The sequence below is a fragment of the Charadrius vociferus genome, unplaced genomic scaffold (assembly GCF_000708025.1).
Source record: "Charadrius vociferus isolate BGI_N301 unplaced genomic scaffold, ASM70802v2 scaffold163, whole genome shotgun sequence".
NCBI lineage: Eukaryota > Metazoa > Chordata > Aves > Charadriiformes > Charadriidae > Charadrius > Charadrius vociferus.
The window spans coordinates 1,060,067-1,081,118 of NW_009648332.1; the positions used below are offsets into that span (position 1 = coordinate 1,060,067).

General features: G+C 44.8%; 1 protein-coding gene across 2 annotated transcripts; it reads right to left on the reverse strand.

The window, feature by feature from the left end:
- Window positions 1-1,295: 1,295 nt before the first annotated feature.
- On the reverse strand, window positions 1,296-20,824 carry C8A (complement component 8, alpha polypeptide). 2 transcript variants are annotated; one of them, XM_009884591.1, is made up of 11 exons: window positions 20,706-20,824; window positions 18,477-18,573; window positions 17,378-17,522; window positions 16,206-16,350; window positions 14,489-14,678; window positions 12,788-12,988; window positions 11,215-11,455; window positions 7,075-7,203; window positions 6,210-6,367; window positions 3,825-4,047; window positions 1,296-1,447 (listed from the first exon to the last, which is right to left on the reverse strand). In XM_009884591.1, the coding sequence occupies exons 1-11, from the start codon at window positions 20,822-20,824 to the stop codon at window positions 1,296-1,298; spliced, it is 1,800 nt and encodes a 599-aa protein (XP_009882893.1). The 2 variants fall into 2 exon arrangements, with proteins under 2 accessions (XP_009882893.1, XP_009882892.1); XM_009884590.1 differs by having other exon boundaries at window positions 6,210-6,379.
- Between the last annotated feature and the right edge of the window lie 228 nt (window positions 20,825-21,052).

The window sequence follows — 21,052 nt, forward strand, 5'->3', positions numbered from 1 at the left end:
AACGTGGGGCCAGATCTTCAGGTAGCATAAATCAGCTGCGGCGAAGGAGCGACACTGATTTACATCAGCTAAGTGTCAGGCTCTAAATCACCACTGACACACTGTTGAAAAACAAGCATTTCCAAGATTCAGAGCTATAGCTGAGCAATTTCTTTCGCTAAACCATGATTCCTTTCTACTCCCTGTTTCCATTCAAATGTATATAGAAGTGCTCCTTTGTGCTTTGAGGTTTTGTTGCTCTTGTTGCTTTTCATAATGCCCGATTCCTTCTGAGGGCTTTTTTTTTTTTTTGTTTTCCCTTCTTCTTCCCTGGTAATGAAAAGCACAGTAAAATGAAGTGCCATTCGCTTTCCGTCCACCCCAGGTTTTTGCGGCAGTTCATTAAGAAGAGGGAGCTGCGGGCTCTCGCTGTGGTCTCTGGACGCAGTTCAATACTGCGTGTATTCTTGTGCAGAGATTTACGTCTCACATTCAAAAAAGCTCCTTAAATCAAGCAGCCCGTTAGCATCTTCTCTGGCTCCGGGTGTCTGGGAGATAAAACGCCTGCGTGCTAATAGTCAGTTCATCACTGATCTCAAAGAGCAGCCACCTTCGCTTGTGTATGAACACCCTCTGCAGAATGGTTGTGTTCGAGCATATCTGTTCATTATTTTATTTATTTATTTAAGATTTTTCATCAGCGTGGGTTCATGTTTCGCAACGATGCTTCGTAGTCTTTAGGCTTAATCCTGCTCCCATACAGAGCAGCATATGGCTTTGCTGCAAATGCAGCCCTGGCCAATATGCTGGACTTAAAAATCTGACAGCGCCAACTTATAAAAGTTTCATGCTACATATGTCAATACCAACTGCATAAAAATGCAACGATCATGAGCTTTTAATGTGTTTTCCAAAGGCAAATGCAAAAATTTCTGTGAGTCAAGCTTACTTGTCTAAACACTTTTAGTAAATTTATTTCATGACACATTACAGCCCCGCGGTCACCCTACAGCCAAACCACCCCTGTGGATTCTTCACCATCTCCTGTATTGCAGCCGTGCTGCTGTGAACTGGTGGGGCTCCCATCACGTCTTGTGGTGTGAGGGAGCAGCCAGGGATGGGTTCAGTCAGCCTGGTCTGGTTTTATACGGCAAATCCAGCATGTCTCCGTACGTATAGAAATTAAATACTTGACAATTATTTCTCCCCAGTGTAATTCCACTGGAGGATTATGCCCGGAGTATTTATATCCCAGCACGGACTCCAAACCGCTCTCGACCACAGACCTGTGGGCAGTGATGCTGTACCGTGGGTTTTCAGCAGGCTTTGCTCTGCAGGTCCCTCCCGGCACAGGGCTCCCCGCCGTCCTGCGGGGATGGGTTGTTGCACTGCCGGCTGCGCCGCGCCGTGTCCGACTGGCAGGGACCCCACTGGGACCAGCAGCTCCAGCGCCCATTCGTCGCCCCGCCTGGAAATGCATTAAAATAGGGGGGGAAAAAAAATAATATTCAGGTTGGAAGTGCTACATGTGGCCTGACTGCAGCAGCATACTTTGGAGCACTCCCTGGTCCATCCAGCCATGCCCAGCACACAGCTCTTGAGATCAAGGTGCTTTGAAGCCAGGGGAGATGGAGCAGCATCACCTTCTTCAGCCAACAATACCTGTTTCATTTTTCTCCTCTCCTCATTTGAAAGGCTGCGGTTTGGCTTTCCTTTCCCAAAGGGCAGCTGACATCTCTCTCTGCACTAACTTTCCCACCTCTAACCAAGCCAGAGGGACAAAACTCTCCTAACATCGTGGGGCGTTTTGAAAAGTCTGCCCATCCCTTTGGAGGTGGGTCATTTCAAGGCTTTTTCATTACAGTACAGACTGAGTTGTCAGGAGCGTTCGATACTATGGATTATGGCGGCGCTCCTGAATGATGGGAATGCTTGATGGCTGTCATTTACTGTCGTTTTTTATTTACTCAGCTGGCCTTCATGCCTGGCTTGGGCACTTTATTAATCCAGACAGCACAAATGGACGTGTGTGCTCTTACTCAGTGCTGGCTGAAAAGCTGGGTACCCTGTCTGCTGGAACATTGCTCTTTAAAAAACTGGGTTTGGTCTTAAGTGAGTTTTGAAACTAAAAATTGGCTTCATTTCCCTTGAGCTGGAAGAACATGTGTCCCTCCCTGGCTGTTGCTAAAGGCAGGGAGCACAGGGGCCGGCCAGTTTAGTGGGCTGCTTTGGGGCCAGATCCTGAGCTTGCCATGCTCCTCATCTAAGATAGATTTCTTGGATTTGAAGACAGCTCAAAGAACCTGAGATTTTTTTTAAAGAAGCCTACTTTTGAGTCACTGAAGCAATGCTTTTGAGCTCAGCTTCATAAACCCAACTCTGTTCTAACTCCTTATCTCATCACAGCTTTGATTTTCCAGTGGTGAGACCCTAGTTATGAGCACTCGGTTGAAGGCCTGGAGCTCTGCCTGATGGAACTGCTCTGAAGATGGATTTTTCTGCCCGCTTCATTTACAGCAACGAAGCTGGTGAGGGGTCTGGAGCACAAGTCTTATGAGGAGAGGCTGAGGGAACTGGGCTTGTTTAGCCTGGAGAAAAGGAGGCTGAGGGGAGACCTTATCGCTCTCTACAACTACCTGAAAGGACGTTGTAGTGAGGTGGGGGTAGATCTCTTCTCCCAAGTAACAAGTGACAGGACAAGAGGAAACCGCCTCAAGTTGCACCAGGGGAGGTTTCGAGTGGATATCAGCAAAAAATTTCTTCGCTGAAAAGGTTATCAAGCAGTGGAACAGGCTGCCTGGGGAAGTGGTGGAGTTGCCATCCCTGGACGTATTAAAAAGACAGGTAGATGTGGTGCTGAGGGATATGGTTTAGTGGTGGTTTTGGCAGTGTTAGGTTGATGATTGGACTCGATCTTAAAGGTCCCTTCCAACCTAGATGATTCTGTGATTCTGTGGTTCTCTGTGCTGAGATTTAGATTCTTTTTTGTCATCACGAATCAAGACTAGGATATCCAGACAGAACTGTGACTTTTTTTTTTTTTTTTTGGAATCTGAGAGCATGTTCCAAGGTTGGCTTTTTTGCCACCCATTTAATTTTTTAGGCTAGTATAATGAGTAATAAAGAAAACATAAGTAAAAGCCTGACACTTTGGAAAAACACTTTTTTTTCTCCCCAAAGAGAGATACCTACGTGTAGTTAAAATGTTTCTCTATGGTGGGCAGGGGGAAATCTGGCAACATGGCAATTTTTTACTAAAACAGCATTTTTTGGTGGCACGTTTCTTGAGCACCGCCTCCCAGTGGTGCTTAGCCTGACCCTTTCAGCCTCCCTTCCCTCCCTGCCTGTTGAGGTTTGTGTTCTCGCCCTCATAGCAGGCGTCCATAGGGGGATGCCACAAGCACTCTGGAGAATCGCCATCCCGAGGATGTCACATGCCGGTCAGTGGGGACCAGATGACGGTCTCGTTTACGGTAACGAGCTGCATCCACAGAGCACCACGGGCAGGCAGAGTCCACCCCTCAGCTGGCAATATGGGCAGCCGGGCTTTGCCTGCGTGCTGCTGCTGCTGCACCCCAGCTCAGCTTTCTGCAACGTGTCAGTACATCTCCAGCTATTAAACACATCCCCGTTTCCACTAATTTATTTATAATAATCACTTGAGCTGTTAATTTAATTGTCTTGCAGGGCTGCTTAGGATAGCGTAGCAGCAAAAGCGATATAGAAGCAAAGTCTTGATTGATGGATGGATGTAAAGAGCTGGTGGTTAACGATGTGGAACGGAAAACCCTGTCTTTTTGCTGCTTTTCGCCCTACCGTGCTATGGGTGCGCGCCGGGGTCTTACCTTGGCGCTTGGTCTGCTCGCAGGCAGGGCCTCCATAACCTGGTCGACACTGGCAGAAACACGTGTCTCCCACCAAAACGGGTTCACCGTTGTTCTGGCACGGTCCACAGCGGCAGGCATTGAATTCCAACAAGTAATCGTCCAAAGCCCGTTTCAGGTTTTGCCGTTTGGTTTCCATGTCGCCAAGGTTGCTTCTGCGGAGAATTTCGTGGATGGGCTGCAGCTGCGTAGGGTGGAGATGAATAGCACGGAGACAGTTTCAGCTGGGCATCAACTGAGATGCTACCACGCCGCAGTCAGAGAGCTGTGACATTGCTGGATAAACTCAGGGCTCAGAAAAAAACTCATTTGTCTTTCTTGACAGCTCCATGTACATCATGCAAATGCGTTACCACGACTGATGGGCTCGAGTGAGAAACCACCGTTCCAAAACCCTCCCCATCTTAGAGGTCTGTGTGGGATTGGCTTTTCTGGACACGCTTTGGAGATTAAGTCTGGATTCAAACGATAAATTAAAGCACCCCAGTAAGCCCGTTTTTTGACTGATTTCTTAGTGCTGTCACAACGTCAGAGATTCTTGCATGCTTTTTGCCTTTTTGAACCAAAATGTTTTGTTAAGAGCTTTGGACAGTGGGTTTCATTAAAACTTAATGCCAACCTACAACTAATGGTGACCAGATTGTGAACCACCCAGTAAATGCTGAGCATGAAGAATTTTACCTGCCTGCTTTTTGCCCTTTGATGCAGCAAAATAATATTGTGCCATTTTCAGCTTTAAGAATATAAATTGCTCATATTTCCGGTAGCAAAATCCAGTTCTTATATATACCATTCAGCAAAAAATAGTCCCGTGTGGGCAACTATAATTATAACTTGCCCAACTGAATATTAATATTCAACTGAATATTAAAGCTAAAAGCTCGGGGCTGGTCTGAGGACACATATTTACATTTGTCCGTCCATGCATCTGTGGGAACGCTGCGTGTCCTGGCCTGGCAATGGGTGGAAAGAGGTCCCAGAGAAGAGCTGTGCATCGTCTCATTGCACAAGGCGCAGTGAGAGTGATTCGTGGGGAGGATCAGCTGGGCTTTGGGAAGAGCTGGTAGACAAATTTGCACAAGCCTGTTTAACAAACGAGCGGGAGCTGCCGATAAGAGCTGCCGAAGTGGACATGAGCACTTACTCGCAGCTCCAGTTGCACGGTGAGTGCTGAGCTCTGGAGCAGCCAGCAGAGAGGTCAGCACATGGTTTACTGGAAAATTGCAATAAATTTTGCCCAGAATTGATGGGAACTTGTACATAAAGGTGAATAACCTGCAGCACGCATTCGGCTGGAACTGAAAGTGCTTCTACTTTATCAGGGCTTTCCGCCACCAGGGTGCTGCCCAGGAAGGTTTTCAGATTCCCACTTGCCCTGCCAGTAATGCAGATGGTTCCTGATTCCACCTTCCCTTCTCCCACCCTCTGACAGAGCCAGGAGTGGGCGTGCTTGCAGATGAAGACGAAAGGGATGGAAGTGGTAGTGTGTCCCTGCCGTGACCGAGGTCCTTTCCCCATCACCTCACAGCTGTGCTCCCGGAGCAGACCAGCGATCGTAGCATCTCAGGGTAGAGGTGGTACTCCTGACCACAGCTGAGGGGTGCACCTGCCCCCTCATACCCCTGTGGTCTCTGACCTTGGATTCTCTCTTCCTTTCCATCCCTTCTGCTTGCACCCATCTCCTCCCCGTCTCTGAAGCCCTGTAGGATGCTCCAGGGGTCTTTCCGTTGTATGAGGCATCCAATAAAATGAAGGGAGGAGGAGAACTTGGCTGTTTTTTATGTTCACAGACCTGCTTTGTGGAGCATGGAGAGAGACAGGACCCACCTGACAAAGCAACCAGGAGCCCCCTGCTCAAAAAACTCCTGGAAGCACCCATAGCAACGCCCACCAAGGTCTGCAGAGGTTCGGCATAGCCACTGTGGCTCTGAGGCAGGTGAAAAGCAGGGGGGGTCTATGCATAGCCTTTGCTGGGGGGGGGGCAAGACTCCTTCCCCAGCCCCCTGCGAGTCTCCTGCTTATAGAGGAGGGCGGACAGTTGTCGGGGAGAATAATAGGGATGAATGCAACCACAGAGAGCCATTCATCGGGAAGCTGTTTGGGGACACATCAAAAACTTAACTCGGCACTAATCCAGCATTAAGCTCCTTGTCCGTCTCCCTGCGGATGCAGTCGGTGGGAGATGTACTCCCCATTGTGAAATGAATAAGAGGTTACCAGATCAGTGGCCCATTACATTTAATCTTGTTCTGTGATGGGATCACAATAAAAATACGAAATGATCTGCTCGACTACACTTTCATTCCTTATAGTGGCAGAGTTTCTTCAACTGCAGAAAAGCCTTACCTCAAAATCAATAACAGCAGGATTATATTTTAATGACCTTCCCCAGTGACGATACATATTGCCATCCCAACTGTTTAAGAGCCCTCCGCTGTAACTGGTATCTCCACCTCTAATCCGGGGAATAATATCTTCCACAACTGCGCTGTTGCTCTCAGTATCTGAAAAGTTGAATTGCACCCATATTATTTAGTTATCGTTTCCACACATACAATAGAAAATACTTAATGGAGGGGAGATCAATGGTGCAAGGGGCTATCAGCGAGCGGCACTGATGCTGCCTCCTGAAATCGATGGGAGCTCAGCGTCTCCCGCTCGCGGGGCGAGCCCTGCCACGTTATCACAAGGCAGCTGGTGATGAGTTGAGCATCACAAACACTCTGAGCTGGTAAGCCCTGAAAAGCCTGCATGCCTCCAGCCTTTGTTTCTAGTTAGCACGTGAGCAGTAGGTCACCCTGTCTATAGCTGGTTAAGTGATTTACATATCTGGGGCTTCATAGCCTCTTTGAGTACTTTTTATAGTCAGTTTTGACTTCTTTTATAGTTGCTGTGTTGGCCTTGTCATCCATGCCCAGTCTGTCGTGGCTATAGGGACTGTAGCCTTCCAGCCACCCCATGCCTCTATTTACACGCATTTCTAATCGGGCTATTGCTACCTTAATTTCTGCTCTTTCAAGAGCAATGACTACTCTTGGAGACTTGGACCTAAAGTTGCTTCGGTCCCATGATTGGGCCTGACCCATGGCTGGGGATGGCACGAGAGCTCCCTTTGTCGTACCCTTCTGTGACCCTGCGTGAATCTCCATGCCCAAGTGACCAAAAGAAGTGATGCAAGATGCCTTAACAGACATCTGCCCTGCTATCATACCGGTTTTCAGAAATCCTTTCTTTGCACAGTCGGAGGATGACACAGACGCTTCCAGATGCAGTTTATTCTCGCTGTCTGTAAGGCCAATTGACCAGCCAACACAGGCACTTATCTCTTCGGCGCTGATGTCTGCAAAACAGAAAGGAAACCAGTAAAATCAGTAACTCAGAATGAGTGGAAGGATGCTTGTTTTCCTACTTGTTTTTTTTCTATCAATGAAGAAAATATTCAGTTATTTGCATGGCCTGTTTTTCAAAGTCAAGAGCTATTCCAGGCAGAGAGCAGCCTTTAGTCTTGCAGTGGAAAAGCCAATATTTTATTGGGGTGTATTTGGCTTATCCCATAATAGGTGAAAAGGGAAATGCCCTTACTGTAAAATTGTTTCTTTAGAAAGTCTTAGAAGAAAGTAAAAATCTTAACACAAGGCTTCAGGTATGTATTTCCTTCTTTGGTCTATTTATTTTTAAAAAATACTTTTTTTTTTTTTTTTTTTTTACAGACTAACTCATGACCAGGGTAAAGCTGGGAAGAGCAGCTGAAATCAACAGATCCCTGCTAATTTCCCTAAACTGAGGATCTGACCTATGTATTACCGGCTTAAGTACCAACTTGTAAAAAGTCTGTCTGCTGAGAGCTGCCGAAGCCGTACTGCCTGCTGCGGGGCTGCTGCCACCAGCACCGCCACATACATCATGAAAATATGTAACAGGGGACCCACGAAGCCACTGCAGAGGGGCGAAGGGAACTAATGAGGTGGTTTCACCAAGGTAAGCAACGCGCATATTTCATACAGCCTGGTTTTCGGTACGCACTTCAGTGTACTGCAAATATAAGGCCGTCTTCTCTAGTAGTTAAAAAATCCATTGATTTCAATAAATGCGGGTATTGTAAGTAATAGGTAACTTTTATATCGCTCTTTTTGTCAGAGGACCTTAAAGTGTTTTACAAAGCAGCCTGGCAATCAATACCCCAGTATTGAAAGGGAGGCACAGAGGTCAGCGGGATTTGTGCGTCGTGGCTTAATGGTCTAAAGATCGAACCACCATCCGAGCCCCAGTCCAGAGCGCTATCTGCTGAACTGCCTCCCCCCGGCACTGGGGAGCAGTTACTTGTCTTCCGTGTGTTTAAAATACTGGTAAAACCCCCAGAGCTCTGTTTTTTTGCTCCCTTCTGCACACCCTGCAGGAGAGGCTTGCTGGAGTTGTGCGGAGTATGGATCTGCTCCTTGGCTTGGTGGGTCCCAACCAGCGGAGGTGCTCAGCATCCCGAAAATGGGAACTGGTGAGAGCTGAAGCATAGTCAAGACTTCAGGGGGAATTACATCCCGTTGCAAAACTGGGCCCTTGAGAAAGATTAAATGTGTAGCACTCAATTACTTGTACTAAACTGTTCAACAGTTGTAAACACAGTGGGTAAAGTTCATTCACCCAAAGCAACATGAGTGATTGCTTATCTTGGTGTTGGAGTGCCATAAAATTAAACTTGAGGAACACCCTGATTAATTGATTCACCATGGTTCCCGTTGAGTAATTACGTTCAGCGAGGGTCTGTCAATACAATTCGCTATTGGTTGCAGCAAGATCGGGTCTTGATAAATGAAAAGTGGTTATCATTGCAAAAGGGTGGTCATAGAAAATATTGGCACTTGAGGGGGGAGCCCTGATAGGTTTTTTTATATGATATAATTTGCGATAGTTAAATGTGCTCGAGTGATAAGATTTACTGCTGCATTTTGAATTAATCAGAATATATGAAGACTCTTTCTAATTTACTCTGCGCATAATGTTTCTCCCATAAATGTTCTTGTAATGTGTGAACACATTATACTGTTTTCTGCTAAATAATAGAACCATAACAATCTATTTTAAAAACAAGTAATGAAAAATATTGATGGCAAAGCAACAAGGGACCTCGTTCTGACACGTGTATTTATTTCACTCATGACCACATCCATACAAGCCCTTGCAGCCTGAAAGCTAGAAACGGGTCTGCCAGCAAAACTGCAGTCCTTAAGCTCTGCACCGCTGAGTTGTGGTCCATTCCTGGGTATCTAAACCCAGAAGGGAAGGAACTTCATTTTCAAAACTCAGCTTTCCGAGATGCTTAAAGTTGAGTTCATGCCTATGCCTAGCTGGATTCTCAGCCACTACTCAAGCTCTCTCTCATTTAAGGAGGATTCAGCCTAGGGATCTTTTTCCTGGGCATGTGCTTTAGTTACTGGTCTATAAACAAAGAAGTGTTTTCCCTTCCAGAGCATCTAACACGAAGCCTCATGGGCTAGGTGGGCTCTCAGGATGCAGTGGTTTATCTGAAGCAGATGCCATGCCGCTCAGCCCTGTGGCGACTCAGCGGTACATCTTCCAGCATCTGCAAAGCTTCAAACTCATCTTTTGAAGCTCTGATTTTAAGACTTGAGCATTTATATCCTGATCCTGACCATTCCTCAGGGGAGGCAGGTAATCTTCTTGCAAACACAGCCTTCAAGCATGGCTGTGATCGCCATTAAAAAACCCATGTTTTTTACTAAATGGTTTTAGACAACGGCGTATCAGCCACTGCAGGTAGGTCCTTCTGGGTATACGTCGTGTGATATAGAGCACTGCTGACTTGGTAAATGTGGACTTTCTTGCAGAGTCTTGGTTAGATGAAAATTACAGTAGCGTGCTACATTAGAATGAAAATTGCATCTCTACTGGGGCACATTTTTGTCTCTTGCTGAACTTCAACATCCTTCTTTCCTAAGATAAGGCATCTCGTAGCAGTAAATCTCCTCCTCGTATACACAGCAAGCACAAGACAAAGCAAAATAGGAACCTCCCTCCACACTCTCTCTATTCGTTCTTCCTCTGAAACTGGCAGCGTGCTTCCTGAAGACTTGCTTGCCAAGATCTTGTTCACTTCCGTATCAGTCACTCTTCAAAGTGAATAAATGATTTGAAGAGGCATCATGTTTCCAAATATTAGTATTTCAGGAACTTGATGAAAATTCTCTCTATTGGTAATTTCTTGTGGAAAAATTGGCATTAACACTCAATATGGAGTGCGTGATGGTACCAAAGCATTTCAGACCGGAGGCAGAATTTGGGATAGAACCATGGAAATTAACGGAATGAATGGAATTACAGCAATTTGCACCAGCTGCAGCAATTTGCACCCGTTGTCCAAGATCACAATTTTCTTTTGCATAAATGTCCAGCCTGGAGTTACCAAGACAGCGCTACCCTCAGCAGAGCAGAGTGATGATCCTTAGGGGAAGTGGGATCTATTGCATTGTCGACACCTTTCCAAAGGTTGACAATCCAGTTAGTGTCCTAAAGTACCCTATTATTGTTCTGCATCTTATGTTTTTGATTAGGAAAAATGTTATGCTTTGGCTCGCCAATAATGGCTATTCTTGCGCTCCAGACATTTGCGGTGGATATTTTACGTAACTGAGATTTAGAGGTATGGCTCTCCAGCCTCATACACTCTAATTTGTTGAGAACTGGAGCTAACAGAGGTCTGTTAGTCTTCAGATATGACACTAACCAGAGTAAAGTGGCAGAGGTATTGCCAAGTGCAATGCATTATTTCCATTTACAGAAAATTGAAACCCTCACTATTAGGAGGATAAAACGTGAGCAGATCATCTCTCTTTACTCTGGATGAGTTTCCAGTCCTTGAGCATTCATAAGAATGGCCAGAACAAAGACTATAACAAATACGAGAAGTTTAGAGAAGTCTAGGAAGTGGCACTGAAAGAAAGGGAGAAAAAGATGCTTGGGTTCCTTTCTAAGCTACCAAAATTTCACTCAGGTTCTTCTGAAATTAGGTTGGGAAGCAAATTTTATGATGCTCAAGTTTATCCCCTTCTGTGTGGCCAGTAGTGCATCCATCTTGTGAACAACATGCAGATACCCCTACTCCACCCCGCACTGTGCATTTTGGGGCTTGTGACAAGTATGTGTCTATCGTGATAAGACATGTCAGCCAGCTCAGCAAAGAGGGGCCGATGACCGTCAGCCCTCCCAGGGCTGTGGGGAACAGCCAGAGCCAGATGAATTACTCTGGGGGACTGGACCCACCTCATGGTCTCCAGGTTGGAAATGCCCTGTTTAAAGTAGAAAGTTGTGAACAGAAAATTTCTAGTGGTTTTCTAACCTTTTCTTCTCATTTCCTCTTTGTTAATGACAAGGATGTACTCAAAGATGCCTCCCATAGTGCCGGATGTCATGAAGTGGGTGCCGTAGTCATTGATGAATTTGGCATACATGCCATAGTTGTAGGTGTCTGGAAGCTCCCGCAAGGAGAGCAGCACATCTTCATCCAAAACGATGTTGTCCCTTCTCATCTTGAAACGGGCCGTCTGCACCTTCGTCACAGCTCTAATGAATCCAACATCCTGCAGGTGAAGAAAACAGGAGCTGTCCCTCAACATTAATTAAAAAAAAAAAAAAAAAAAAGTAATTTCTAGTCTTTAGGTTGGCAGAGGAAAGCCTGAATCTTTGACTGTCAGTAGATATTTAAGGCATGAAAACCAGCCCAGGTTTAAATGAAATCAGTTGTAATTCTTTTTGAGAGAGTGTCTCTTGGGTGCTGTGTGAGATGGAGGGCAGAGCCATGGGTTTACATGCTGTGTTTTTTTTTTTTACCGATGTGTGAATCCGATAAGAATTGGGCTCCACATGATTCCCCTCCATCCTCCATTTCTGCTATTTCTTTTTTTCTGGTTTCCTTTCTGTACTGTTTATTCCCTTTTGCTTTTTTCACAGCCTTGACCCGTGATGCAGGACAAGGGCTCATGGCAAGCCCAGCCCAGCGCAGCGGTGGGGGGATACCCCTGCCTGGAAGGTGCTGATGGGGAGAGGATTTCCTGGATATACCACCAGATCCATGACTCCTCTTCTGGATTAGCCATTGCCTTGGACAAGACTCTAGTGCAACTAGAACAGCCTTTTAAATGATTCCTTCAACAACTGATCATCGTTTAGCTGCAAACATCATGTGAGTCTAGACAAGGGCACAGTAAATACTATAATGGTGCCAATTTCCAACACCTTTTAAGGGCATTTCTACTCGGAACACCATCAAAGTAATTCTTCTTTATTGTTTTCTGTCAGCAGCCACGAGAGACGCAGAGACAGGGCACGGTAAATGTGGGAAATACCAGCACTCATGTTATTAGGTTGGAAAGAGGTCATCACAGCTAGTCCATGATGTAAAGTCACTGTGAGAAATACACCCTATTATCGGGTCCTCTTTTTTCAGCGGGGTATTTTAACCTTTCATAAAAAAAAAGTAGCATATTTCCCCATCATAAGGCAGCTTGTATTAATTTGAACGAGATATATCTGCTACCGGAGATCATTCCCGGAGGACAACTGTTTTGATCAACATCTTGATATTTCCTCCTCCCTCATCATCCCTGTAAGCATTTTTTTCATTTATGTGCTTAATGTAGCCATGAAACAGGATGGGGTGAGATGACATGTGTTGTGGTACTTCGTAATTCAATTTTATTCCCACTCCCTGTTTGCTAAAACATAATAAGAACAACAAACAGGATTACTAACGATCATACATTTGCAATTACATGAACAAATTAAGGTACAATTACTATGTGTTAAAAGATGCCATTGAGAGAATAAACTGACATAAGTTATAGCCAGACCATGCGGTGCACAGATGACATGACTGGAGCATATGCATCATTGATTTATTATTTTTTTTTTACCTTTGCAGTGTATTGAGTGAAATTCTTCAGGGATCCTTTGCCGGCTGATAAAGTGAAGCCCAAGTCTAACTGGAAAGGTGATTTTTCAGGCCCAATTCCAATGGTAAAGCCTTTTGTTCTGGATTTATCACTTTTAAGGGCATCAAGCAGATCCTTTGAATCATCGTAAAACTCAAAAGCGAATCCAGAATCAGCATGAGCCTAAAGTGAAAGTGGCAGACATTAATTTTTCAGGTATTTCCCTTTCTTTTTAATCTCTATTTCTTCAAGCAGCTAGTGGTGCCTCTGTTGAAGCCCGTGATACTCATGACAGCACCAACACTGACTTTCAGTGAATGTGGAATAAAGAACTTAGTCACGTGCCATTTCTTTTGGAAGTATGTGAGAAATGCAGCTAAAGCCATACATTTTGCTTCATCCATCTCCAGGCAGGCGAAAGGTTTGTATTTAGCCACTCAAAGCAGCGCCATTACAGGCAGAGCGTGTAATAGTGCCTATTAAGCTACCTTGACACTTCCCATTATAAAATCCTCCTTCCAGTTCCTTACAGCTCTGCCAAATCCTAATGATTTGGAGTGATTTTTTTTTCCCTCTCCAGCCTGCTTCCGGATGAATTTATTTAGGAACAAAAATTCAACAACGGTGATCCAGCTACTTGCGACGGCAACGCTAGAAAACAAACATTGTTTTGCCCGTGCTTGAGAGAAGTGACCTTTTCACTGACAGCTCTGCTTTGCCGGCATGTGGAATCGAGCAGCCTTGCTGAGTCTGGGATGTGCCATTTGCCATCTCTATAAAAAGCTGGCTAAGTTACCAACAGTGAAAAAAAACCCGTCTCACATAGTCTTCAGCAACTTCCTAGACCTCGGCGGCCAGAAGCTCCTAAGTCAAGATGCGTATGGGGCATGCTCAAGCGTCCCTCAGTGCCTAACCGTGGTGCAGATGTCCTTCCACTGCTAGCAGCAGGTAAAGGGGAGAAGAAAATGTGGCCCATGTGGTGGGTCTGTCTGGGTTCAAATTGGGGAACTAAGGGGCACAGGAGGGTCTGCTTGCTGGGAGGACGTGAAAGCCACTTGCGTTGAGCTGGTGGCTGTAATATTCCCCGGGAATAATGTGTGTTTCAGTCATTCATTGCAAAAAGTGTCGTAAATGCTTAACAGTGTGGCTGGGGCACCCACTTACGACGTGGGAGGCCCAGGTTGAATCTCCGCTCTACTTCATTCAGTCTTCAACATGAGGTGTGACCCCCGCAGAGTATAGGTGTTATGATACATGGTGATGGCTTTCAGGATCTTTGTGTCACTCAGAATTTGGATTTACGTTCCTTGTCGCCAAGCCCTAGACTTCGAATGCTTTCAAAGACTGAACCTGTAGCATTGTTCCCATGCCAACTTCATCCCTAGGGAGGCAAGTTGCTTGCGCAAGCTCTACAGCTCATTAATAGCAGAATTTAGAGAAAACCCATTTCTCTTGGCTCTGACTAGGCCAGAGTAAGCAGATGCCTGGGTGATAAAGCATGTTAGTTCCTTGATGTGCCATAAAACAGCATTTATAGCATTGATCTCTTGTTGTTTTGGGGACAGTTGGAGAAAGGTACCTTGAAAGATAACTTATCGTGAATGATAAAATGTACATAATATATTTATAGGAAGTTTGGCTTTTGGGAACACATTGCTAATTTTGACCACCCGAAGCACTTACTAGGAATTGGTATATGTGAAAGTTGTAAGGTTTGCGGAAATACTTCTCGTCGTCTCCGTAGTACAGATGTTCACACACAGCGTCGTACTTCAGCTCCCGCCACTCTCCATTGTAGACATACTCACAGTGGCCTCCAAAAAAATTAGGATCATATACGTACTGGCTCTCTTCCTGTGTTAAGATATTGTATCTTGGAAAGAAACAGCATTCAGAAAGTTATCCATAGCTCCCATTTTATTTCCCCAACAGTCTCCATCACCGTTTCTGTTCTCCTGACACTATACATTATCTATCTGTCTCTGACTTTGAATTTGGATGGCACCTAAAATAAAAAGGTTTGAGTCTGTTCTCAATGCTCTCGCCTTTCGAAAGCTAACAGGAGACAAACAGCCATTTTATTTCCAAGACATCGGTTTGGACTCATGTGCTAGATGTGGAAGAAATCAGTTAAATTGTCCAGTTATGAATTGTTACAGTTATGAAAGTCCCGAACTCCTGGAGTTCCTCCAGGTCCCCCGTGAGTCTCTCACAGCCTAATGCATCTCACTGTCACAAAGTGTTTTCCGGCATTCCCTGTAATTGTTTTCTATCCTTATTTCATCTCCTTCCTTTTAATAATGGTCCCATTTCTCAGGGGAGTTAGCACCCTCCCTAGACTTGCAGTCTGCATGTGCTTTGCCAAGTCTCTCGCTTATTATTTCCTTACGCCTTTCTTGCTGCTCTCCAGCCATCACAGCTGCTGCCCTCTGAAATCCCGCCTGTTACTTAATATTCCCTGTACTTCCACGGCCCCAAATGAAAGCATTATTCAGACTCGGCAGCAGCATTGCTCCTCACAACGGGGAATCGTCTTTAAGACTAAGATAGTAAATACTATTGCTTTTGTATGTTCTGTGGGAGAAACACATCAGAGAGCAGTAATAAATGGAGTGCTCAGTGAAAATTAATATATGTCTTGAAAAACTTTTGATGGACTCTCCCAGGCCCTGGGCCAGAGAAGCATTTATCTCATGGACGGCAGAGAGCGTTGGATCCAGCTGATGGGAAAGTTATCTGCTGGGTGACTGCATTCTCATACTGTAGCCCAAGTTCTCCGAGTGAAACTAAGTGATATCTTGGTTAAAACACAAGATTAAAAACAAGAATGTCACAATAGCCAATTTGCCTTTCAAGTTGCTCTGGATTCCTCTTTTGCATGTATTGCCTAACCAGAATTTGCAACTGAACAGAGTAACAGCTTTTCATGGATAGGAGTATTTACCCTGCACGTATTCATGTGGAGCTCAGGCTCTCTGCCTTGAATCTGTGCTCTGAAGTCCTAAATCCTGGAGTTAAATCTTCCCCTTAGGGATGAACACCACCAGGATGCTGCATCTCCAGAGTCTACTCTTTGCTTTAATATATTGCTTTTATCAACCATAGGAAGCTGTAAGATAACTGGGGTATACTTTTTACGTGAGTATAAAGGGGACATCAAAAGTATAGAGCAGCTGAGAGAGGCCAAGGTAAGTAAATTCAAGACAGAATTTGAAATAAACGCTGGGATGAACCCTCCTGCCTCCCTCCTTGCTACCCAAGGTTGGGTGGGACAGTAGCTCTCCTTTGGGTTTGCTACAGCTCCCTATCAGTTCATGGAGCACTGCTGTTACTAAGGAAGAGCAATATGAAAACCTGGATCCAGTTTTGTGAGAGTAGCAGCTATTGATTAATTACTTACCCTTGGGCTGCTCTTTCAGACCCTGGAATTGGGAACAGATGTTCACAAGGGCTTTCGATATCTTCATCCTCACAGTTATCCTCATCAGAGCCATCTCTGCAGTCTGGCTCTCCGTTGCACACAAGATGCCGTTTAATACAGCGACCTAAAGTGCACAGGTACAGACGTTCCCTTATCCGCCTTTCAGAAAACCTTTTTGGCAACTTGCACTGGTTGTGCTGGTTCCCACCCATACCTCAGGGCCACAAGAAGTCACACTGAGTGTTAAACACCGTGTTGGGAGCTTGCTTTTCCCAGCTCCTTGCGGGGGAGGTTTTCCTTTGCAGCCTGGACCGAGCATGGCTCGGAGTCCAAGCCAGCTCCCATGGGATGGGAATCAAGTAGACGTCACCTCACTGGCCTGATTTTATTATCTACAATCACACTTTTGGAAGGGAGCTACAGGAACCAATAGATCCTCCACTTGGCTTAGGGAAGTCAACTCGGTCTGGTTAAAGTGCACTTTTTGCCTCCTCCCTTTGCAGGAGGTATTTGGGGAGTTTATTGCAATAATTACAGCTTAAGAATGGATATTTGCAGGAAGGGCAACCTGAAAGTGCTTTTGCTTCTGGGAGTAAGGAGAAAGCCTTGACGTGGCGTTCGTGGCACGAGGGAACTGGTACTGCTGCACTTGCCTCAATGGAACAATAATGACCTGCTCCAGTTGATGAGCTGGTCACGGAGCTGGTGCGCATTTCTAAATTTCAATAGAATTTTCATTAAATGCTCAAGATGGGACTTTGAGCCATTTGTGTAAAACCAAAAATCTGTCAAGGCTAGTCAAACTTTCAGAGAACAGCCACAGCATATCCCAATACTCAGAGCTGAGGATGGCTAAAAATAAATAAATCACCCCAACAGATTGCTAGTTGGATTCATGATTCAACTACGTCTTCTGCAGGGGGAGAAAGTGGTGTGCTGTGGGAGCGTTGGTGCCCGTGGAGGGGAGTGTGAGCATGTAGCACAGCAGTTGGAGCAGAATATTTCTATTCTCTTTGTTCCACTGAAAAATTAACCTTTTCCATGTCACACAGCCTTCTTTTCTATCCAAATCTAAGCATAGATGGATTTCTGCAAAAGTGGGGGAAAAAACAAAGAAGTGGAAGTTTCCTGCTTTCTCTTGCATCACTCACCCGTTTCCTCGCACCGAAAGTCCTTCCCGCAGCCGGGGGGTCCAGTGCAGGTCGTCTCGGCACGGCAAGCTTGCTCGCCCCAGAAGTGCCCCGCGCATCGCCGCCCCGAGAACCCCGCTGGCTGCACCAGCCTCCGGTACCGGTGCTGAACCACACAAGAGAGAAAAACACCACCAATACCTAACTTTTATCCCCCAGAGACATCACCTCCACAGGCTATAAAGCAATTAGAACTATCGCTTTTCGCTCTAGTGCTATTTTTTTTTTGTGTAGTCCACAGACACTGCACGTGATAAATGGAGAAGAAGGGTCAGCAGAGCGGTGGGAGCTCAGGAGATTGGCTTGAAGTTCATACAGGTGAATTTGGGGGGGCTGGAATGACTGTTTTTAAAAATCTCTTCCCTCTTTTATACCTTGGAAATAATATGGCATTTCTCCAGTTACATATGCTTTGTCCTGGAACATAACAGGCTCAGATGGACACAGACACTAATTACAACACTGATCCTGCAACATTTCTGATGGATTATTAATGAGAATCGCTGCTCTTTAAACTAGGGGAGAAGGGGGGAAGGAAAGAGAGAAGAGCCAAATAATTTGCTGGTTATAAGCACAGGAACAAAAAAAATGCAGGGATATAAACTCAGTAGAAAGCAAAATTATGTCAGGTATTTGAAAACAAATTCTTGAATTATGAAGACATATGTGAAATGGTATAAAAAACTGAGAGCAGGAGCTGATGAATGAAGGCTGCTTTTAATTTCTTTTCATCAGAATATTTGCATTAAGAATCAGGGGATACTTAATTAAATCTGAGATAGAAAAGGAAGAAGGTCTTGGGCAAATATTCTGGCCTGATTCTTCCACCACTCGCCTTGATTTTGCATTTTGCTCTTCTGCTGCCTTGAACAAATTTATTCCCCGGTTTACACCAGGGTCAGTAAGAGCCCTTGTAGAAGAGGAGCATCTCCATCATATTTGGATGAGTTTACTGGATGCTTCAGAATGATGAATATGTATAATATATATAATTAATGTGTGTACATCCTCATCACAGACACATCTGAAGATAAATGAATACATTACGGTAGAGTCTTACTTTTTTCTCTTGGCAAGGAAAGCAATCAGTCCATTCTGACCACTGGCTCAGCTGACAGTCGACAGGAGCCGGAGAATTAACATCTCTGCCGCTTCTTCTAAGGAGGGGAAGAGATAGCGGTCTAAGGTCTTTGAAGTTGCATTTGAAGGAGGGCTGGAGGCTAGCAAGGAGAAAATGATCTCCGTGTGTGTGTGTTTTTCCACTGGGAACCTATGTTGTAGGAAATGGGAAGCATCCCTTAGCAGGGGAGGCTGTACTGCCTGAGATGCCCTGTCCAACTATTCACCATCAGAATTGGTCAGGGGTAGCAGGTGTAGGACCTGAGGATTTTGTCTTGGGTTTCCCACTCTCCCAAGAGATCCTAGCCCACTCCAATAGATAGATCGCAATAAAATATGTGTACATCATATATATAAGACCAGACACACTGAGTAAACAGAATGAATATCAAGAAGATGCAGGTTTTATGGAAAGGCTTTTTTTTTTGTTTGTTTTCTTCTCAGAAGACATCACAAACTCCAGGAGTAGTGACGTTTATCACCCTGGGCCTGTTCGGAAATCTACTGGTTTCGCTTTTCTTATATCATAGTTAACTAACGATGTGTATTTTTCCCGACAAGGATGAAATCAGGGTGTGATTCGCATGGGCTTTGCGGAGTGGTGGGAATGGCTGCACCAACGCTGCTGATAAGGCAAGGTACGAGGCCATGTTGACTATGAGAATTTCTCGGTTGACTATTTCTAAAAGGAAATATGTACGTTCTGAGGAGAGGAAAATAACTAAAGGAAGAGTGTAAAAGCAGAAAATGGCAAGGGTCCTGTATCGCAATGGCCCTTGCATCAGACTCTCTGCACATACACTGAATATATAACAGCAAGAAAAGACTTCTCTTGCTTCCCAGCCCAGTCGTTATGATCTTTATTTCTGTCCCTACTCCGACATTCTTTATTTGTATCGTGTGTTTCTTTGTCTTGAGGAGCAATCTGTGGCGTGTCAGTACAACTCTGTGTTTGCCACAGCCTTTGAAGCATTCTGAGGGGTTATTCTGAGCCAAAAAAATATTATTATTTTGGTGATTAACTAATGAGCAGTCTGTTTTACTTATGAGACTGCACTCCAAAGAGAAATATTGATAATTAGCAGAGGTACGGAGCACACTGGGGATTCATCACAGGCTGCAGAAGAGGGATTTACTCAATGAAAGCCACACCAGCTTAGCAAGGGAGCCCGTGGATGCAGATCAGTGCGTGAGATAAAACCCCACCGTCTCTCTAGGAAAACAACAGGAGCCTGCAGACAAACACGGCGCTGGAGGACACGCAGGTATTGATGCCTTTTCGCTCTGACAGGAGGATTTGTGGGCTGTATCCTTCAGCACTTCACAAAGTACTTAATTGGCTCACCTTCGATTGGATTTTACATTTACCTCTTCATTATTCTGCCGTGTTTGATAAGTTCATCAAACATCAAAAATCTCGTCTTTGTTCATTTTCAGCAGGGATTATCGGAATAAGCCTTCATAATTAAGTGTATCACTACCACATTTTTTTTCCCTTTCTGCCTTCCCCTTGTCTCCACGTTCCAATTATCACTGATACCTTTTTTGATTCTTCTAAATCATATTTGCCTTTAGAACAAGCCTGGAATTAATAGAAGAAGAATAGTAGGAAAAAAAATCCAACCATTTTCCTATCATGACACTGTAGATTTAGAAAAAGGTAACTTGTTTATTCCCTTCCTTCAAAGCCTAAATGACACTCGTATAGGTTAATAATATTGTTCAGGGATAAAAACCAGAGGTATGAGGATCTGGCTTGGATTGAAAATTGGTTATAAACATGCACTTGTTAACTTCACATTGTCAAATGCAAAATAGTTATAAGGAAAAAGAATAGGAAAAATATTCGCTTGTAAATTGTGCTGCATAGTGTATAATCCAAGTGCCCAAAACCAGTATGGTAATTTTGGTAAGGAAGTTTAAGAAGGCTTAATAGTAATCTCTAAAAAGAAAAGCCATTATGCAAACAGTTCGTATAAGCAGGAATTACGATGCCTAGCTTGGGCTTTGGACCACTGCCAATATATTTTTTTTTTCTTTTTTTTTTTTGGTGGTAGCTGTTTACAGAGAGCACAGTGTGCACATGCCGCAAGTCAGGACAAAATTGATGGGCTGACTGACTTGCCCCTAATTTCTATACGTAAAGTGGAGGGAGGGGGAGCAGACGTACCTCTGGGAAGGCAATGCCTCGAGCTCCTCGCGTGCCGTAGCCGTGGCCTGACGTACCGTTAAAGCCAATGAGCACATAGAGAGAATCAGAGGAGAAAGCTGACACAGGCCCCACCGCATTGTTTTTCCACATGTAAACGTTTGCTATAGATTAGCTGCAAATGAAAGCTTTAGACTTCGGAGCGCTTTGGGGAAAGCGCTGCTCAAAGAAACGCGGAGCCCACCGGACTCCAAAATGCTGCGGTAAATTATTGACGACGGCACAGATCAAATCACAAAGAATCAGGACGCATCCCGGAGGCCTTTGCCCTTTTGGAAACAAATTCCCGGTTTTCTGGCAAGGGAATA

Excerpts from the sequence above, each read along its gene's own strand:
- C8A (XM_009884590.1), bottom strand. The coding sequence starts at position 20,824 with ATGCGGTGGGGCCTGTGTCAGCTTTCTCCTCTGATTCTCTCTATGTGC. Across the intron at positions 18,574-20,705 it reads GAGGCATTGCCTTCCCAGAG|AAGAAGCGGCAGAGATGTTA; the intron begins GTACGTCTGCTC and ends TCCCCTCCTTAG. Across the intron at positions 4,048-6,209 it reads CTGCTGTTATTGATTTTGAG|CTGCAGCCCATCCACGAAAT; the intron begins GTAAGGCTTTTC and ends CACCCTACGCAG.